Raw genomic sequence first — 21,597 nt, forward strand, 5'->3', positions numbered from 1 at the left:
CTAAAACCATCAACAAGCATTATATGCAATGGGGATAAATTAGAAGCCTTCCCAATAAGATCAGGAGTGAAACAAGGATGCCCATTATCACCTCTATTATTCAACATAGTACTAGAAACACTAGCAATAGCAATTAGAGAAGAAAAAGAAATTGAAGGTATCAAAATAGGCAAGGAGGAGACTAAGGAGACTCTTTGCAGATGATATGATGGTCTACTTAAAAAATCCTAGAGAATCAACTAAGAGGCTGGTAGAAATAATCAACAACTTTAGCAAAGTGGCAGTATACAAAATAAATGCACATAAATCATCAGCATTTCTATACATTTCCAACACATTAGAACAGCAAGAGGTAGAAAGAGAAATACCATTTAAAATCACCCTAGACAATATAAAATACTTGGGAATCAATCTACCAAAACAAACACAGCAATTATACGAAAACAACTACAAAACACTTTCCAAACAAATAAAACTGGACCTCAATAATTGGAAAGCCATTAACTGTTCATGGGTAGGACGAGCTAACATAATAAAAATGAACATCCTACCCAAATTAATTTACCTATTTAGTGCCATACCTATCAAATTACCAAAAAACTTCTTTACTGAATTAGGAAAAACTATAACAAATTTCATTTGGAATAACAAAAGATCAAGAATATCAAAGGAAATAATGAAAAAAATGTGAAGGAAGGGGGCCTAGCAGTACCAGATATCAAACTATACTATAAAGCAGCAGTCATTAAATCAATATGGTACTGGCTAAGAGATAGAAGGGAGGATCAGTGGAATAGACTCGGGGTTAATGATGTCAGCAAGACAGTTTATGATAAACCCAAAGAGCCCAACTTTTGGGACATGAATCCACTATTTGACAAAAACTGCTGGGAAATTTGGAAAACAATATGGGAGAGATTAGGCTTAGATCAACATCTCACACCCTACACCAAGATAAATTCAGAATGGGTGAAGGACTTGAATATAAAGAGGGAAACTATAAATAAGTTAAGTGAACACAGAATAGTATACTTGTCAGATCTCTGGGAAAGGAAAGATTTTAAAACCAAGCAAGAGTTAGAGAAAATTACAAAATGTAAATTTAATGATTTTGATTATATTAAGCTAAAAAGCTTTTGTACAAACAAAAACAATGTAGTCAAAATCAGAAGGGAAACAACAAATTGGGAAAAAATCTTTATAACAAAAAACTCTGACAGGGCTCTAATTACTCAAATATACAAGGAGTTAAAGCAAATGTATAAAAAATCAAGCCATTCCCCAATTGATAAATGGGCAAGAGACATGAATAGGCAATTTTCAGGTAAAGAAATCAAAAGTATCAATAAGCACATGAGAAAGTGTTCTGAATCTCTAATAATTAGAGAAATGCAAATCAAAACAACTCTGAGATATTACCTCACACCTAGCAGAATGGCTAAAATGAAAGAAGGGGAGAGTAATGAATGTTGGAGGGGATGTGGCAAAATTGGGACATTAATGCATTGCTGGTGGAGTTGTGAACTGATNCCATTCTGGCTGGCAATTTGGAACTATGCCCAAAGGGCTATAAAAGACTGCCTGCCCTTTGATCCAGCCATACCATTGCTGGGTTTGTTCCCCAAACAGATCATAGATAAACAGACTTATATGAAAATATTTATAGCTGTGCTTTTTGTGGTGGCAAAAAACTGGAAAAGGAGGGTATGTCCTTTAATTGGGGAATGGCTGAACAAATTGTGGTATTATGCGGGTGATGGAATACTATTGTGCTCAAAGGAATAATAAACTGGAGGAATTCCATGCAAATTGGAGAGACCTCCAGGAAGTGATGCAGAGCGAAAGGAGCAGAACCAGAAGAACATTGTACACAGAGACTGATATACTATGGTAAAATCAAATGTAATGTGCTCCTGTATCAGCAGCACTGCAATGACACAAGACAGCTCTGAGGGATTTATGGTAAAGATGCTACCCACATTCAGAGGAAGGACTGCAGGAGAGGAAACATATAAGATAAACAATTGCTTGAATGCATGGACTGAGGCGGACATGAATGGGAAATAGACCCTGAGCAAGGACACTTGTTACAACCAGTGGAAATGTACCTTGGCCATGGGTGGGGGGAGAGGGGGGGGTGAAGGGGAAAGTAGGGGCATAAAGTATGTAAACAGATTAAAAACGAATATTAATTAAAAAAAAGTAATAAACAAAAAAAATAAAAAATAAAAAAAGTCTAGATAAATAACGAAAAAAAAAAGATAATGTTGGTAAACTTGACCCAAAGAAAAATTAAATTATTCTGTTATATATCAGTGCTGTCTTTAAAAACAACTTAATTGATCTTTTGTTTTATATATTACCTTCATTTCAGAATATATTCCTTTGTATCCCCTATTCAGAGAGCTCTCTCTTGTAACAAAATTTGTTGGTTAATTTTTCTGAATTTTTTTTTTTGCCTATCAGAAAGACAAATTCAGAAATTGGAAAGGAAAAATCCCCAAGAGATAAAAAAGGGGAGGGAAACCTACTTGTACAAAAATATTTATATTTGTGGTGGCAAAAAATTGGAAACTGAGAGGATTCCACCAATTGGAGAATGGCTGAACAATTTGTGGTATTTGATGGTGATGGAATACTATTGTGCTATAAGGAATGATGAACTGGAGGATTTCAGAAAGAGCTGGAAAGACCTGCATGAACTGATACGGAGTGAAATGAGCAGAACCAGGAAAATATTGAACACTATAACCGTAATATTGTGGAATGATCAACTGTGATAGGCTTAGCTACTCTCAGCAATACTATGATGCAAAACAATTCTGAGGAAGTTATGGCAAAGAATGCTATCCACCTCCAGAGAAAGAACTGTGGGAGCAGAAATGCAGATCAAAGCATGCACGTCTTCACTCCAGTTTATTTGGATTTTTATTTTGTGGTTTTAGTTTTATATGATTATCCTCTTATAAAAATGAACAATATGGAAATGTTTTCCATGATGATACATGTGTAATCCAGATCAAATTGCTTACCAGCTCCAGGAGGGGAAGGGAAAGAGAGACAATGTGGTTCATATAACTTCAGATAACTTATGTGAGAAATTGTTATTACGTGTAATTGGCAAAAATAAATCTTTACCCCTCCCCAAAAAAGGTAAGCTAGGTGGTTCAGTGGGTTCAAATTTGGCCTCAGATACTTCCTAGCTGTATGATCCTAGGCAAAGTCACTTAACCCCAGTTTGGAACCAATACTTAGTATCCATTTTAAGACAAAAGATAAGAGTGTGTTTTTTTTTGTTGTTTTTTTTGTTGTTTGATTTTTTTGAAAGGTCCCACCTAGAATCACTTCTGTCTCTCTGCTGTTAATATTTTTGTTTCCATCATGTCACAGCATCCTTATACATTGATATTAAATTTTTTTAAAATGTTTTTCTCAATCAGATTTGCAATTATGTGGGGCCAGCAAAAATTATTGTCCAGTTGGTCACCAATGGGAAGCATGTCCACCTACATGCTCACAGCCTGGTGGGAAAACACTGTGAGGATGGAATCTGCACCGTGACTGCTGGACCCAAGGACATGGTGGTAGGGTAAGTGATGGGGTCAATGGGGTGAGAGGGAAGAGGAGCCTTTAGAAAGAAGGAAGACCAGAGAACTTTCCAAAGGCCCTTTTTGGTAGAAGTCCCCTTTTTAAAGACTTTTCCAGAGAACTAAATATTCTTGCCATCGCCTCAAAGGTCTCTCTCCGTCATTTGCCTGGCACATACAAGGCAGTTAATAAGGGTTTATTGATTGGTTGAGGCTTCTGGCTTACTCGGTGATTTTTTTCATGAATAAATTAATCTTCACTTACGGAACAAACATTTGGGGAAATCTCAGAAAGGAGAACTAATTAGGATTGGTCTCTACTCCCTGCTGTTCAGAAGGTACCTAAGGGCAAGAAGCATCAGGTTTTTCTTTTGGCATTTACTAGATTCATACCAAAATAGGTGTGCTTATTATTTCAAGAAATAATTGGGCTTTTTTTTTTTAATTTTAGAAGTTTAATAGAAATAACGTGAATCCCAAAGATGAAAAAAATCAATGAAAAAATTAGGATCTTTTGAAATTTCCTAATCCTGATTTAAATCAAGTTTATGCTGAAATCCCAGTTAATCTATGCTCTTCATTCAAAAGAGAGAAATCGCTTTAAATCACTGTAATTAAACTTCTAGTAGCATTGCCAACATTGAGTTGAGATCAAGTTTCAGGTTGGCTATTTGTTGAGAGAGTTTGCTTTCATGTGCTCTAGCTAGAGAGAGCCACTTCCTTTTAAGTCACTAAAATCTGACTCTTTTGATGTAAAAAATCCTCCTGCATTGAAAGAAGAAGCTTAACTTGATATTAGAATTTCAAATTTGCTTTATCTGAGCTTGTCTTTTCAACATCCTCTTGAAAGACTGGGCCTGTTTCCTGTCACCCATCATAGGTGAGTCACCAGGATCTGTTCAGGAACTCCCTTCCTGTTCCTAATTGACCTCTGAGAGGTTTCAGAAGCCAAGGAGTTGTTGAAATTGCAGCCTAATTGAACACTTAATTATGGGTTTGCTGATTTATTAAAATAGTCTCTTATTTATTGGAAATATACTCCCATTTAACATACAGTAATTATTTCTAAGTTCAGAGAGGCTTTTCTTTCTTAGGGAGCTGTCAGAGAAGTTCCTTTCAAACAAAGCCTATTTTTATGAAATTTCTAGCGCATTGAATAGCTCTGGTGTGCCAGTGAAATTTGCCTCTGTGATATGGCATGGAGGTTTTTTAGGAAGTTATCAAAAGAACAGAGGAACTAGAAAGTTAATAACCTATGGTTATTACCTCTCACCTCACCCCTAGAGAAGCAGTGGGCATCTCTTCTTTGGATAAGGACTTACTGAGAACCTATTATGTGCCAGGCACTGGGCTGTGTGCTGAGAATTCAAAAGAGAAAAAGGAAACAGGCGCTGTCCTCTAGGAGCTTGTGTTTGCTAGTGCAAGTGTTCTTCATCTTGTTTGTGTCATGGACCCCGTTGTCCATCTAGTGAAGCCCATTCTCAGAGTGATGGCTTTAAGTGCATGAAGGAAAACATTTTGAATTACAAAGGAAACCAATTATACTGAAATGCAGTTATCAAAATATTTTTAAGAAACATGTTCATGGACCCCAACAAGAGAACCCAACTTCAGGCAGGAACAACATGCATTCATGTAAATGTAGAAGATGCCATTGTGGTGAAGTAATGGAACAACATGGAGCATGGGCTCACCAACTGGGAGATCTCAAGAACAGCAGAAGCCAGGTTCTATAAACATGGAGAATCCTCAGACACTGAGAGAAGACCCTTTCCCACCTTAAATAAAATAGCCCTCCCCCACAAACAAACAAACAAACAAACAAACAAACAAAAATAGTCACTTCTATTTGGGTTCAGATTTGGATTCTAGGTTTAAGTCAGAGTGGCCATATTCTGATTTTTCCCAACCCCATGGGAACAAACTGAAGAAGATGCCACCTTCAGGTTGATTATTGCAGCCCTGGGAGATCTTAAATCAGTTCAGTTAAGCTTTTTTTGACTGGGTTTCTAGCTCATGAGGAGCTCATTGAAAAGTTAGGTTGACAAAATGCCCTTTCTTCTCATAATTCCTTGAATGAGCATCTGCTTTGTGTACACACATCAGATTATTGTTTGATATAGATATTAAATTCTAGTTAATGAGATATTAAATTCTACTTAAACATATATTAAATTCCCTGGCAGCATTTGAGGGAGGCCATAATATATAGAAAGACAGCATGATGGAGGGAGTCACTTGGAGTCAGGAAGACCTAGACTAATGCCTGTTTCTGCAGCATCCTAGCCTAGGTGACACCAGCCTTTCAGTTCAACAAACAACTGTAAAATTTTAAAAATAATATTTTATTTTTCCCCATTATATATATAGACAAGTTTTTAACATTCATTTTAAGAAAATTTTGAGTTTCAAATTCTCTACCTCCTTCCCACCCTCCCTTCCTACTCCTCTCTCCCTCCTTTCCACTCCCCCTACCTCCCTTCTTCACCGAGACAGTAAGCAACCTGATATAGATTTTATAAGTCAAGCAATTGTAAATTGTCAACTCACTGGGATTGGTAGAAGGAGCATCAACACTGGGAGTTCCTAACACTAATGAAATCATAAATCCAGACTGAAAAACAAGTAATATCACAATGAACAAATCACCCAATTGGGAGCCCCTTCTGCTACTTAGTTCCCAATATGGTTATGTTTCCATTATGCTTAGACTAGATCAGGGGTTCTTAATCTTTTTTTGTGTCTTGGACCCCATTAACAATATAGTGAAGCTTATGGACTCCTGAGAATAATAGATTTTTTTAAAATTCATAATCGAGGGAAATGCTACATTTCCATTAGAGGTTAGTGAAAATAAAGATATAAATTTTCCCATATAATTTCGCAGATAGCCATCTCCCTAAAATCTATCCTTGTGCCCCTTGGGGGGAATTCAGGTTAAGATTCCCCTGAAGGAGATTTTCTCTAAAGTCTTTTACCTACCAAAGTTCTGTGATTCTTTGTTTATCCTGAAACAGCATAAAGTAAAATGAGTAACTTGCCATAGGTGTGTTTGTACCAGCATTTTACAACTTTGAATTAACCTGCAAGAAGGTGATTCCAGCCCCCCCCCCCCCCCATGAAACGTGTAGAAGGTGGTTTTTCCCCTCATGAAACACATAGAAAAGAGGACTCCTAGATTTGCCCAGTTGGTTTGCCAATCTGTAAGTAATGGAATCAGGCTATTCAGTCTGCTGCAGTCATCTCTCTTGTTTTCTTTCTGGATTCAGAAGGAGGCTGGGACCCTGGGCAGGGGCAAAATGGAAGAGGATGACATCAAATAAACAAACAAACAAACAAATAATCCCTTAACTAATTAAAAAATGAAACAATACAATGTCTGATGTCTGCAATACATCATTGTATGTATTGCAGGAGTCATTGATGAAATGTAAAGCAATTTCCATTTTCAAAAGCACAATGGAAGAATAGTTTTATTAGTTTTCCACAACCAGCTAGGTCTTTGTGAATGTGGTCAGATTAGTTTGGTGGAGCTTGGGGTTTTTTTTGGTTTGCTTCTTGGGGTAGTTTGAAGAAAACGAGAAATAAAAACACAGAAGTTGCTTTCCTTGGCCTTTTGAAATTGCCGGGCTATAATAGGCACAGTTTGAGGCTTTGTTGGGTTGTTAGCCTGTTAGCTCAACAAGTTCTCTGGGTTTTTCAAATGCTAGAGCTGAGTTTCTTTAGAAAAGACTGACCTCCCTACCAGCAAACTATCCTGCTTTCTACTCTTTTCCTTACTGTGTCAGCTTAGAGCAAGGGGTCTTTTTAAAAATCATAAGCCCTTCAATTATTTTTTCAATTATCTATTTTTTCAAGCATTTATTTTTTTTTTCATTTTCAACAATGTGTATGTCTTTCTGTATGTTAGTCCCCCTCTGTCGTCACTGAGTTTGGAATCATGACTGATCATCAGGTTAACCAGTCTTCTCAGATCTTTCAAAATTGTTTGTTTTTTCAATGTTAATGCTAATGGTTAAATTGTTTTTCATGTTCTGCTCACTCCATTTTGTATCAATCAGTAATAAGGGATAATAATAATAGAGCAGCTAGTGCTTATTGAACATTTTGATGTTTGCAAAGTAGTCTACACATGTTAACTCAACTGATCCTCACAGAAAGTCTGTTGACATAGGATCTTTTATTACCCTCATTTTGAAGATTAGAAAACTGAAAAACTCAATGACTTTCCCAAGGTCATACAGCTAGTGAATATCTGGGGCAGGATTACAACTCAGATCTTCCTGTCTACCAAGTCTGTGCCTCCTAGCTGTCCCAAAATCCCAAACCCATTTCCTTTCTCATTTCTTACCACATAGCATAATATTCCATTACATTTGTATGCCATAATTTATCATTCCCCAATTATGGATACCTCCTTAGACTTCCAGTTCTTTGCCACTCTGAAAGGAATTACTTTAAATATTTTTTTGTACATAGAGGATCTTTTCTTTTTTCTTTAATCTCTTTTGGGTATAGACCTAATGAATTGGCCTAATAGTGGTATTGCTGGGTGTAGACCAAATAGTGTATTGCTAGGCAGAAGATATTCATAGTTGAGCCACTTTTGGGGCATAGTTCCATATTGCTTTCTAGCATGGTGGTACCAGTTAATAGCTCTACTGTCCATCAGTTGGGGTTTTTTCCCAGGAATTTTTAGGCAGCCACTTCAACATTTTGTCATTTTCCATTTTTGTGAATTGAATAATCATTTAATTTGCATTTCTCTAATTATTAGTGATTCAAATAATATTCTTCCTAAAAGCTTGGTTTTCTTCCTTTGAAAACTGCTTCTTCATATACTTTTCTCATTTACATCAATTGGAGAATGGCTCTTATTCTCATAAATATGAATTATTTCTTTATTTTGGAAATGAGACTTTTATTAAAGAAACTTGGTAAAAGGTAGGGATTCTTGACCCTTTTTGTACCATGGACCTCTTTGGCAAGAGGTTTCTAATGAAACCTAACAACTTCTCAGAAGAATCTTTTTAAGTGAATAAAATAAAATACATAGTATTACAAAGGAATTCAACTCTGTTGATTAAAATACAATTCATGTGCCATACCTATCAAACTACCAAAAAGCTTTTTTATAGAATTAGAAAAAATTATAACAGAATTCTTCTGGAAGAACAAAAGATCAAGAATATCAAAGGAAATAATGAAAAAAATGTGGAGGGGGGCCTAGCAGTACCAGATCTTAAACTGTACTATGCAGCAGTAGTCATCAAAACAATCTGGTACTGACTAAGAGACAGAAGGGAGGATCAGTGGAATAGACCAGGGGTAAATGACCTCAGTAAACTAGTGTTTGATAACCCAAAGATCCCAGCTTTTGGGACAAGAACTCACTATTTGACAAAAACTTCTCAGACCATTGGAAAACAGTATGGCAAAAATTAGGTTTAGATCAACATCTTACACCCTACACCAAGATAAATTCAAAAATGGATAGATGACTTAAATATAAAGAGTGAAATCATAAATAAATTAGGTGAACATAGAATAGTATACTTGTCAAATCTGTGGGAAAGGAAGGAATTTAGGACCAAGCAAGAGAGAGAACATTGCAAAATATAAAATGAATGATTTTTATTATACCGAGTTAAAAAGCTTTTGTACAAACAAAACCAATGTAACCAAAATTAGAAGGAAAGCGACAAACTGGGAGAACATTGTTATAACAAAATTCTCTGACAAAGGTTTAATTTTCCAAATATATAAGGAATTAAGTCAAATTTATAAAAAATCAAGCCATTCCCCAGTTGACAAAAGGTCAAGGGATATGAATAGTCAGTTTTCATATGAAGAAATCAAAACTATCAATAAACACATGAAAAAGTGTTCTAAATCACTCCTGATTAGAGAAATGCAAATTAAAACAACTGAGATACCACCTCATACCTAGCAGATTGGCCAATATGACAGCCAAGGAAAGAGATAAATGTTGGAGGGGATGTGGCAAAATTGGGACCCTAATACACTGCAAATGGAGTTGTGATTGGTCCAACCATTTTGGAGGGAAGTTTGGAACTATGCACAAAGGGCTTTAAATGAATGTCTGCCCTTTGCATACCACTGCTGGGTTTATACTCAAAAAAGATAATAAGGAAGAAGACTTGTACAAAAATATTTATAGTCTCAATCTTTGTGGTGGCAAAAAACTGGAAAACGAAGGGATGTCCTTCAGTTGGGGAATGGCTAAACAAATTGTGGTATATGATGGTGATGGAATACTATTGTGCTGAAAGGAATAATGAACTGGAGGAATTCCATGTGAACTGGAACAACCTCCAGGAATTGTTGTAGAACAATATACATAGAGACAGATACTCTGTGGCACAATCAAATGTAATGGATTTTTCTACTATCAGCAATGCAATGATCCAGGACAGTCCAGAGGAACTTATAAGAAAGAATGTAACCACATCCAGAGAAAGAATTGTGGAACCAGAAATGCATTAGAAAAATATATGATCAACCACGCAATGCGATAGGGATATGATTGGTGTTTTGATGTTAAAAAATCACTCTACTGCAAATATGAATAACATGGAAACAGGTTTTGAACAATGATACATGTATCACCCAGTGGAACTTCTTGTTGGCTGTGGGAGGGGGGGGAATCTTGAATCATGTAACCATGGAAAAATATTCTAAATAAAATAAAGTAAAACACAATTCATTAGCCTTCTGAAATCTCACCCTAGAATAAGAACTTTCTGGCTTAAGAGATTAAAAGTTTAATTTTTAAAAATTTAATTAAATTTAAATTTTACATTTTAAAATTTTAATTTAATTTATAAAAATTTAATTTAAATTTTAATTAAAAGATTTTTAAAAAGTTTTCTTCCCCTATTAAAAAAAAGTAGAGAGATACTGACCCTTTAGTCAAGCCAATATGTACCTATATATAGTAGATGCCCACCTAATGAAGGTTTACTCTTGCTGTTGACATTCCAAGTAGTGACGCCAGTATTTTGACCTATAATTGGGAATATCATTTACTGTTTAACATGTCTTTAGCAGCAGTAGCCCAGAGGTCCACCAGATCACCTTGCATGTTGCTTCTTTAAAATTTCTGTTTTGGCTTTCTTGCTCTCTCTTTACGTAGCTCTCTTTCTGTTCATATATCTGTGGGATGTGTCTTTGTTGCTCCTTATCTCTGCATTGTATGCCTTTCTCAGGATCTCTCTATCTTTCTGTCTCACCATCTCTTTTTCTGCCTTTCCATCTGAACAGTGTTCAACCTCCCTTAATTAATTGAGAAAAGTAAATAATTAAAAGTTTCCTATTTCTCTGGTAGAAGCTATCAAATTATATTGCTCTTAGATGGCCACTCAGTGATTGTGTGACTTTGGGAAAATCACTTAAATTCAGTTTGCTTGTATATAAGAAAGAGATGAAAATACTACCTCTAAGGTAGGCGTTTCATAAGGCTTAGAATGCATTATAAACTTGAGTTATTCTTCCATTCATCCATGTCTCTTAATAAGAAATAAAAGCTTCCACATCCCTATTCTACATGTATTACCTCAATCCCAAGAGCAGGTTAGTACCATTGAGTACAGTAGCCTGAGTTCTAATAAAATCTAGCTCCAGAACCCAGAATCTAATTCCACAATTCCATTCATTGCTAAATGAAATTTGGGATTCAAAATAAACCCCGCTGTCCCAGATTCTGCCATCTGATCCTTGAGAGACTTTTCCTTCAGTGTAATAGTCAAATCTTCCTAAAACAATTTTTTAGTTTTACACTTTGGAAAAGAAGTTTCTAAATGCACAACAGAGGGAGAAATAAATACTTTTGAAAGAGTTGAGATTCCCTTGCTTCATTCATTTCAGTTTCACACTAGAATTGTACCAACTTCCAGCAGCAAGTGTTTGTTTGATTCTTTGTGTTTATTTGAAGGTTTGCAAATCTGGGTATACTTCACGTGACAAAGAAAAAAGTATATGAAACATTGGAAGCACGGATGACAGATGCCTGTATACGAGGGTATAATCCTGGGCTCTTAGTGCATCCAGAACTCAACTATTTGCAACCAGAAGGTGGTGGAGAAAGACAACTCACAGGTGAATGAATATTTTTGGTTTTCCCTTTATTCCATTGGTGTTATGTTTTTCATCCACTATAGTGGATGCCACAGGAAGAGGAGACCCAAGACTTAGTATGTTGCTATTTGGACGGTTCTCTATTGATTATTTTGCATAATATTGCAGATTGTCAGAATTTGACATGATTTGAGCCATTACCTAGTCCAACTCCCTCTTTTTCTTGTATGAGCTCCCTGTGGAAGGAAGTGGGCTAGATACCTTACCCAAGACCAAACTTGTAGTAAGTATCAGCAGCAGGATTCGAATTCAGTTCTTCTAAGTTGAAATCAAATGTTCTTGCTCATGTGTAATCAGGAAGATGTATTTAAATCCATCTTCTGTCACCTACTAGCTATGTGGCTATGGACAAAGCATTTAACCACTCTGCGCTTCAGCTACCTCATCTATAAAATGGGATGATAACACCAGTATTTATTACATCCCTGATTTGTGAGGTCTAAATGAAATAAAGTATTTAACTCTTCAGGTACTGTCAAGATAACAGCTCTTATTAGAGGAACATGTCAGAAAACTTTAAATTTGCATAGTGTTAGGAAGAAGAAAAGTTTGAGAGGAAAGACATCGAGTTCTGACTTTTATGATTACTTTTTTTCATTTGCTTTGTGTTGAAGAAAATAAGCCTGTGTGCTCTGTTTTAGGCACATCTGCCAGAAATTAGTTTGTTTAGTTTAACATTATTCTAGGGGGCAGCTGGGTGGCTCAGTGGATTGAGAGCCAGGCCTAGAGATGCAAAGTCCTGGGTTCAAATATGACATCATACACTTCCTAGCTGTGTCATCCAGGGCAAGTCACTTAATTCCCATTGCCTAGCCTTTACTGCTCTTCTGCCTAAATCCATGCCTTTCTAGCTTAGTGAGAGAAATGACCAAAGTAGCACAACCCTCCTCTCCGGGTTCCCCACCTCCTTGGTCTCCTCAGCTAACTAGAGGGAATATTTATAGGAATTTTGATCAAAGCAAAATGATATAATATGTGAAAATAGCTTTGAGTTAACATTCTAGAACAATAGTTATTACTCAGTTCCTTCCTTGACACTCCCCTCAAGTGTTTTTCTGGAGTAATCACAGGGTACCCCCTCCTCTCCCTAACCAATATCTGAATCTTTTCTGAGTGGCTGAAGGTGGATTTTAACTCACTTTGGGATAGGAAAGGCAGTGGTTTTTAATTAGACAGGAGGCACTTCCCCTTCACGGCTTGTTTTCCTCCTTTAATCCATTTCCCTAAGAAAGTCTGGCCTTTGTTCTTGGTCTTTTTTATTTTTTTTAATATATAACATACTTTTCAACTGGAAAAAGTCTGAAAAACATTTTTAAATATCTTAAATATTTCTAGGGAGACTGACAAAAAAGTTTTTAAAACGCTTCCACATCTGTAAGGGAATGCTCTTGGGATTCTTGAAGAGCACATCACATTGAAGGTGTCCTCCTAGGACAGCTAGGTGTCTCATTAGCCTAGAGATGAGAGATCTTGGGTTCAAATGTGGACCTCAGACACTTCCTAGTTGTGTGACACTGGGAAAGGCACTTAGCTCCCATTTCCTCATCGTTACCACTCTACTGCCTTCGAAATGATACTTAGCATTGATTCTGAGACAGATGGTAAGGGATTAAAAAAAAAAGCATCCTCCCCTTCCCTTGTTTCCTTTCTATGTGGAATAAATGACCTCCTCTGTTCCTAGACAGGGAAAAGGAACTGATCCGCCAGGCAGCTGTCCAGCAGACAAAAGAGATGGATCTCAGCGTGGTCCGGCTGATGTTCACAGCCTTCCTTCCAGACAGCACAGGCAGCTTCACCAGAAGACTGGAGCCCGTGGTTTCAGATGCAATCTATGACAGCAGTGAGTACACTTCTCCTCATGTGGTTCTTCATGTGCCCGTGTCACCCTTCTTACCTGAAATTCCCGCCCTTCTTGGTGGGCAGAGAAGCCTGGTTCCCTCAGAAGAAGAAAACATTGATTTTTCTCTAGGATGCTAATGGGATGGCATGAGAAAAGTACCTTGAAATTCCCTCTCTTTCCCTTTTAATCAATATTTCTTTGAGACCTTGTATTCAGATGAGTACTCGAGAAATGTTTATGTAGCTGAAATACTAAGAACCACTTAACTGCCTGAGGAGTAAACTTCAAGCAAGAATTTCAGTCTATATAACACGTACAGGCCATTTTTGGCCAAGTTTTCCCCAGAACCACATCATTCACCTGGTTGTTTACTTGATCTGGGTGTGTGCCGTGGCACCACCCAGGCTAACAGATATGCCAAACAAATTTAGAAAAGACATGTAGCCTCATCTGGATTTTGTGGCACTTAGGCTAAGCAGGAAAGTCCTCACCTTCCAATTATACCACTTGTAGATTTTTCTCATTTTTGATAACCCATTTGAAGGGAACCTGGAGGTTTCTAAAACAGACACCGACTTCTCTATTAAAGATCACCATGTAACACAGCTGGGGAGCAAAGAAGGAAGCTTTATATTGTACCATTTACCACACTGAAACCTTTGTCCTTAACCACACAGAATCTTAATTTAGTTTGAAGGAAAAATAATATTTCTGTTTGCCTTTTTTTGAGAACTGGAATTATTAAATAGTTTAACTGAATTTTTCCCCTCAACACTCTTAGGGTGCTATCAACCTCACAGTTCTATCATGCAAGTGATTTTATATGCCAGAACAGTGCCAGCCACATAGTTGGCATTTGCTACTTGTTGGGTGTTTGAAGTAAGAACCATATAACCAAGTGATCAGAACTTCTCCGAGATAAAACTTAGAACAAGACAGCCTCTTAAAAGTTTGGAAAAGTCCTGTCACTTTTATTCCTACCCATCCTATTCTGTTGTAATAGGAAGAAACAGATGTTATCTTCTTCTTGCCTTGTAGGTAGGAATGAATAAATTAATGCGTTTCCCAAGTACTTAAAGGCACAATGCTTGATAAATGCTTGTTGGCTTGACTTAATACCCAAATATAGTTTGAACTCTGACATAAGAAATATCTATCTATCCATCTATCTATTCATCTATTTATCTACCTTTCTATTGATTTCTCTCTTGTCTGTCTATCTCTATCTCTCTTTCTACCTATCTTTCTATCTACTTTTCTATCTGTCTATCTTTCTATCTACCTTTCTGTCTATCTGTCTGTCTATCTATCTATCTTTCTTTCTTTCTTTCTACCTTTCCATCTGTCTATCTTTCTATCTGCCTTTCTGACTATCCATCTATCCATCCATCCATCCATCCATCTATCTATCTATCTATCTATCTATCTATCTATCTATCTATCTATCTATCTATCTATCTATCTATCTATCTAATCTACCTTTCTGTCTGTCTATCTTTCTATTTACCTATTTACCTTTCTGTCTATCTACCTACCTACCTTTCTGTCTATCTACCTACCTACCTTTCTGTCTATCTATCTACCATTCTACCTATCTCTCTGTCTGTCTGTCTGTCTATCTATCTATCTATCTATCCATCCATCTATCCATTCTTCCATCTATCTGTCTGTTTATCTATCTGTTAATCTATGAACCCTTACCTTCCATCTTAGAATCAATACTAAGTATTAGTTCCAAGGTAGAAGAGCAATAAGGACTTAGGCAGTGGGGGTTAAATAACTTGTTAGGGTCACCCAGGACTTCTGTCTTTAGGCCTGGCTCTCTCTCCACTGAGCCAACTAGCAGCCCTGATACAAGATATTTTCATTTCATTATTCTTAACTCACTTAAAATATCTTAAGTGAAGATGTCCCATCTTGAAGTTTCTTGTCTTCTGTACAAAAAGGACTTTGTACCACTTGGAGCAGCCTCCCGAAACCTAGGCTAATCTGTGGTTTTGTTACTCTTCATTCTGTTAACAGAAGCTCCCAATGCCTCAAACTTGAAGATCGTCAGAATGGACAGGACTGCAGGCTGTGTTACTGGAGGGGAGGAGATTTATCTTCTTTGTGATAAGGTTCAGAAAGGTAAGGGCACGTCTGGGCTTGTGATGTGGAACAGAGTTCAGACTGACTGTGATTATGAGGTATTTATAAACACTTAGCAAACAGTATTCCTTTTTCTACTCGCAACACTTGTTTTCTCTAGCCCGATGTTTATTAAATGCAGCATAGGGTTTGACCACATTTCACTCACAGGCCTCTTGCCTCATTAGTTTAATATATCTCACTCCTTCAGAACTCTTAAAGAGTGATACAGGAGTGCGTTTGGATCTTTTGTTTCTAATTAATAAGATTTCAATGTCTTCCCTTCAATTAATTGATTGACATGAGACTCTACCCCCAGTTCATGACTGGAGAAAACTCTTTTTTCTTTCTCTATAACTACATAAACATTCAGTTACAGAACACATGCAATTTGCTAACAAGTGAGGTTAACGATTAGCAGAGACTTATGTAACTATTTATAATACCATAGCTATGATCAGTGTCCCAGCCTACGTCACCTCAATACGACAGCAGATTACTCCTCTTCACTTGTATGGAAACTTATTTTCACCCTATTTGGTCCTCTTCTAGACGCTGATTAAAGTATCTCAAGAACCTTCATATTTCTTTCCAGTATAATAGCCAAATTCAGGCACTTGTTAAATCAGATTAGTCCATTATTCTTGGCTTTTCTTCTGTAATCACAGGAAATGGTCTTTCCAAAATACACTCTGCTCACCAGCTTCTCCCAAGTTCTTCCTAGAATTCTCTTTAAAGGGTTCTTTATTCTAGTTCTTATGAGGAAGGAGTTTTCTATCACCTTTTCCCTCTCTATAGTCTCCAGATCCTCATGGATTATCGATCAAATCTTCCCAGCACACTTCTAGGGAGAACTTTATTTCCAGACACCTCCCAGTTGATTCTTTTAATACTTCTGGCACACGTTTTTTTGCTAAATATTCAATTGAAGCATTTTTTTGTTCTTAAAGCTTTAGAAACTTAGAAACTATATCTATAGTCCTTCTAAGGTTGGCATTCGAAACTAGGGTTATGTTCTCAGATTCCTTAAAACATTTGCATACTTCACACCCAGACCAAACCGCTGTTATTCTAAAACATTTTTCCTCCTGAGAAGAATAAAAAGAAGCAAAGAATAGTAACAATCTAAAGGCAATCAATGGAGTCAGTCCCACATGTATTTCAGTGTTGTAAATGTGCAGTCTGTGACCTTAGTACTTCCAGAATGAGTAGGGACTATTCCACCTCTTACCTCCTCCTACAGTGAATAATAATGGTCATTAGAGTACAGTCATCTGTTCCAGCATATTGAAAGTTACTATAAAATCTTCAAAAAGGCAAAAGTTAATTTTAAAGTAAAAAAAGAAGCAAAGGCAAAAAGTTACTGTACCTTAATTTATTCTCTTTATTGGATGAGGATTAAGATGAGAAAGGAGGGGGGGAAGAGTTGGTGGATCTCAAAACACCCTGGCAGCTGCTCTACACTAAGGATCTCACCAGGTAACGGTGGTTGTTCCAAAAATATTTCTAGATTAGGGACTTTTCCCAGGAGAAAACATCAAGTGTTTCAAGGTGATGACAAGAATAACAAGTCGGCAAGAATGGAGATGGATTGTGGTGTGTTTTGAAATAGTATCTCTCCAGCCATTTGATGTCTTCATTTTTAACCTGTTTGTAAAATCCATAAAGAGGTATAACTCTTTTATAGATGACATCCAAATTCGTTTTTATGAAGAAGAAGAGAATGGTGGATTCTGGGAAGGCTTCGGAGATTTCTCTCCTACAGATGTTCACAGACAGGTAAAGAGATGTGTTTGGCTATTTTTTTGAGAGGTACACCACGATGATTTTCTAGAAATGCTAGTTATGGCAATAAATAAGAAAAAGAAATTGGAGGAATGAGCAGAGTCTGGCAGCAAGCATTTATTACACTTATAGTGTGCCAAGTACTGGACCAAGCTCGGGGTACAATGAAAGGCAAAATGAATGAATGAATGATGGTGTAAAGGAGCTTGTAATCTAATGGGCAAATGAAACAAAACTTCTGCTTTATCTATTTTCAAGAGACAGTTTGGGGTCATTGGAAAGCATAGTGTCCTGGAATCACAATTCCTGGATTTCAGTCTCAGCTACAAAACCGAGTAGTTCTGTGGCCTTGTACCAGATCCTTTCTTCTTTCTGAACCTCAATTTCCTTGTCTGCAAAATTAAAAGAATTCTAGGTGAAATGCTTCTTTGATAGGGTTATTAACAGTTAAGGAATTTTATGACCCTTCACGTGCAGTGTAAGTAAGAGAAATTATCAGGAGGAAATCTAGCCTCTTTGTCTGCACCTAAAGAACTGTATTACTCACAAACATTTATTTAAATTCTGTGACAGATTACTTGAAAGAACTATGAGGGGTTTTTTTTTGCCCCCAGAAAATGATGAGTCATGCAAGTCCCTATTAGACCACTGAGGCTCTGACCCTATGACGAGTCTTTGGTTTGTCTACCTATTTGCCTACTTGGTGAGTCATAGGCAGTGAGCTTCTGTGTGCTTCTCAGGAGAGTGGCATGCTTGAGCCCATGAGTAAATCTGAAACCTGCTGAGGGAGCTTCACTGAAAAGCCTTCCATTTCAGAGGTGGTCTTCAAACTAGGGGTATTTTAACACATCATGAAAAATCAGAAGGGTTGTCCAATGATAACTTGGCGTGTGGTTGAAAGTTGAGAATTTGGGAAGCCCAGTGCTGAGGGATACCGATGAGGAGATGGTTTCTGGTTTGTTTCTCTTGGCTCTGGAATCTTGGGCAAATCAGCCCTTTGGGGCTTCAGTTTCCCCATCCATCAAATGAGAGAACTGGACTGAGTAACTTCCCCAGATCTCTTCCAGTTACTGATTTCTTCTCTTGGCTGGACTGAGATGAAGAAAATGCCATCATTGTCCCAGTCTCTTTTGGAGGGTGAGATAGAAAGGGCAGAGAGACATCTGAACTCCCATTCCAGGCCCCTACCTCTCCACCAGTAAAGACTTGCATCTTAGATCTGGGCCAGCGAGAGGTTAGATGGCTTTACTCAGTGTCCACAGCCAGTGTATATCAGAAGTAGGACTAGAACTCAGGTCTTCCTGAATCTGAGACCTGCTCTCTAGCCACTATACCACACTACCTCTTTCCCAGCAGCATACTAGAACTGATGAGTTTTCAGGCCTCATGCTAGTTTGGGGGAGTTTGTTGAGCTTTTCTGAGGGTTTAAAGGGCTGTGAAGTATACACAAAGGATGGTATTTGATTCTGGAGTAGTAACCTGACAGTTACCCTTTTTCTCTTTTCCTTTATTCCTCCACCCTCCTAAACTGATTATTTCAGTACTGTTTGAAGTACTTATAGCAGGTTCTTAGGACCAAGCTGGAAAAGGGAGAGAATGGGCTGCCCATTTATTGGACATTAGTTCATCTTATAGGTGGAGAATTCTACTCCTGGGCCTAACTAACTTAAAAAAAAACTGGGGAAAATGGAAGAATACAAATTATAGTAAAGTGATCACTTAAATAAATTATATATTTATATATATATATGTACATATATATATATATATATATATATATGAGTGATCATTTAAATACATTAAAATAGTTTTTTTAATCCAAAAATTTACTGAGTGAGAGAGCAAGAGAGACCTCCCATCCTTATCCTATAAAAACCTGTATCTTTGTGTCCTACAGTTTGCCATCGTATTCAAAACTCCAAAGTATAAAGATGTCAACATTACCAAGCCAGCCTCTGTATTTGTCCAGCTTCGGCGGAAATCTGATCTGGAAACCAGTGAGCCAAAGCCGTTTCTGTACTACCCAGAAATTAAAGGTAAGTCATTTTTTGCCTCTTAAAATCATTTCTCTAAGACATCGAAATATGATACCTGTCTGAATAGTTTCATGATTTCTGTTGCCTGGAATTCAGGTGTCCATATTCTAAAGAAATGTCATTTTGATATTTATTAAACAGACTTGAATCATGCCATCCAAGCTTATTTAATCATTCAAGGTTTAGTGATAGATTTTCCCCAAATATATAACACCGTGCTCATAAAATCAGCAAAGACAACAATCTGGGACTATCCTGAAAGACTTATGATAGGGAATGCTATCCACCTCCAGAGAAAGAACTTGGAGTCATCTTTCACATCAGTGTATTTGCAGTTTTATTTTGGGGATTGGGTTATGTATGAGTGGGCTCTGACAACAATGGCCAGTATGGAAGTGAGTTTTTCATGAAAATAAAAATAATTTTTTTTAAATCAGCAAAGTGGAGGTATAGCCAAGGGAAAACTCTGCTAATTGTCCCATGGAGTAAAAAAGGAAAATATAAAACTCAGGAAACATTCAAAGCAACCCTATTAAGAGTGCTTTGGGATTCTTGTTTTAGACATTTCTCTTATGGGATATAGATTTATAATAATTATGTTAAGGAAACAATCAACAAACATCCTATTAAACTTAGCAAGGCAATGAGCTAGAGGCTGGTGATACAGAAGAAAATGAAACACACTTTTTGCTCAAGGAGCTTATATCCTGTAGGAGAAAATTGATATATATTTACATTTATATAAACACACCCATACATATATGTACACACAGATGCATATATATTGTGGTATGTGCTATACATTTATAAATATTTGCATAGTTAAAGAGTACAGCAAGAAGTCCTCTGGCACATTGGATGGAGCCCCGCCATGGCAATCTTTTGGGAGGACAGTGATGGCCAGTTGCCCATAATGAGTTGCCTTCAGCCCTGTGGATGGGATTTCCCAAACTGATGAGATCACAGGTCCATTTAAGCAGTTATTTGCTTACGCAAAATAAATTCCAGGTAATTTCAGTGGAGGAGTGTTGGTGGTACTAGGAGAAACAGGGATCAGGAGGGGCCTTATGTAGGAAAAAAGGGACATTTTATTGTGGTTATTTGGGTTTTTCAGGTAGCTAAGGATCCTAAAAAGCAGAAATGAAGAGGGAATACATTTCAAGGCCAGGGACAGCCTGCCAAAATGCAGGTTTGGAAGATGGAATGCTATGTAGGAGGAAAAGCAAGAGGACGCTTTTTTTTTTTTTTTTTTTTGGCTATAGCAAAAGCTATTGTTTATAAACAAGCATTCTTTAAGGGTTAGTGGTGGGGCTACTCTTAGCAGTCATTTGTTATGGAATTTAATAATCGTAGTCATATTTATTGATAGGGAACTCTTTTTTTTAAGTAACTCATTTTATTTTTTTTCTAATTGCCTCTAAATTTTCCATTTTTCTGACAAAATACATCTGATGCAGCTAAGCAAAGTGAATAAGAAAATCCAAAATCCTACCTTGGTTTCATTTGAGATTCCATCTATCTCTTAGAATTTTCTGGATGATGGATGTGCCCACCCTGTTCTTCAGGCTTCTCTACATGAGATGTTAAGGACCACATATATGGTGTATATAGATATAAATAGCAGCATCTAAGATGAATAACGAATTGGGCTTTTCATTCTTCCTAGCAAAATTTAGGAGGCAATCTACAAACCCATTAAAAGTTGTGAAATCACATTGAAATGAGTGAACTTCCTCAGATCCGGGTTCACTCGTCTCTAAAATTACATATCACAGAAGTTTCTACAGGTGGTGTATTTCCTCAAAAGTTGTCCAGCCCTGACTCTTTTCCCTCTTGAAACAGTCCCTCAAAATATCTGGGCTTGATTTGTAAAATCATCCTCATTACCTGATAATTTCAGGGAAGAGAAAGACTTTCCTTCTCCACTTCACTTGGTATCATGATCTGTGCCATCTTCATTCTTTTTGTCTCACTCTCCTCCCTGCTTTTCTGAGGATCTCTTGCTTCTATCCCCATCCAGCATCCATGCTTCACTAGTGCCTTTTCTACTAGAAAGAAAGGGCGG

The 21,597-nt window shown here is 37.1% G+C and overlaps 1 protein-coding gene across 1 annotated transcript in view; it reads left to right on the forward strand.

Moving 5' to 3' along the window:
- Window positions 1-21,597, forward strand: part of NFKB1 (nuclear factor kappa B subunit 1) — a 141,449-nt gene that overhangs the window by 91,617 nt on the left and 28,235 nt on the right. Inside the window, exons 5-10 of the mRNA XM_044681629.1 lie at window positions 3,441-3,589; window positions 11,542-11,705; window positions 13,426-13,584; window positions 15,607-15,711; window positions 17,399-17,490; window positions 19,394-19,532. Coding sequence (XP_044537564.1) covers window positions 3,441-3,589; window positions 11,542-11,705; window positions 13,426-13,584; window positions 15,607-15,711; window positions 17,399-17,490; window positions 19,394-19,532 — 808 coding nt within the window. The remainder of the gene's footprint in view (window positions 1-3,440; window positions 3,590-11,541; window positions 11,706-13,425; window positions 13,585-15,606; window positions 15,712-17,398; window positions 17,491-19,393; window positions 19,533-21,597) is intronic.

Source organism: Gracilinanus agilis, chromosome 6 (genome assembly GCF_016433145.1).
Source record: "Gracilinanus agilis isolate LMUSP501 chromosome 6, AgileGrace, whole genome shotgun sequence".
Lineage (NCBI taxonomy): Eukaryota > Metazoa > Chordata > Mammalia > Didelphimorphia > Didelphidae > Gracilinanus > Gracilinanus agilis.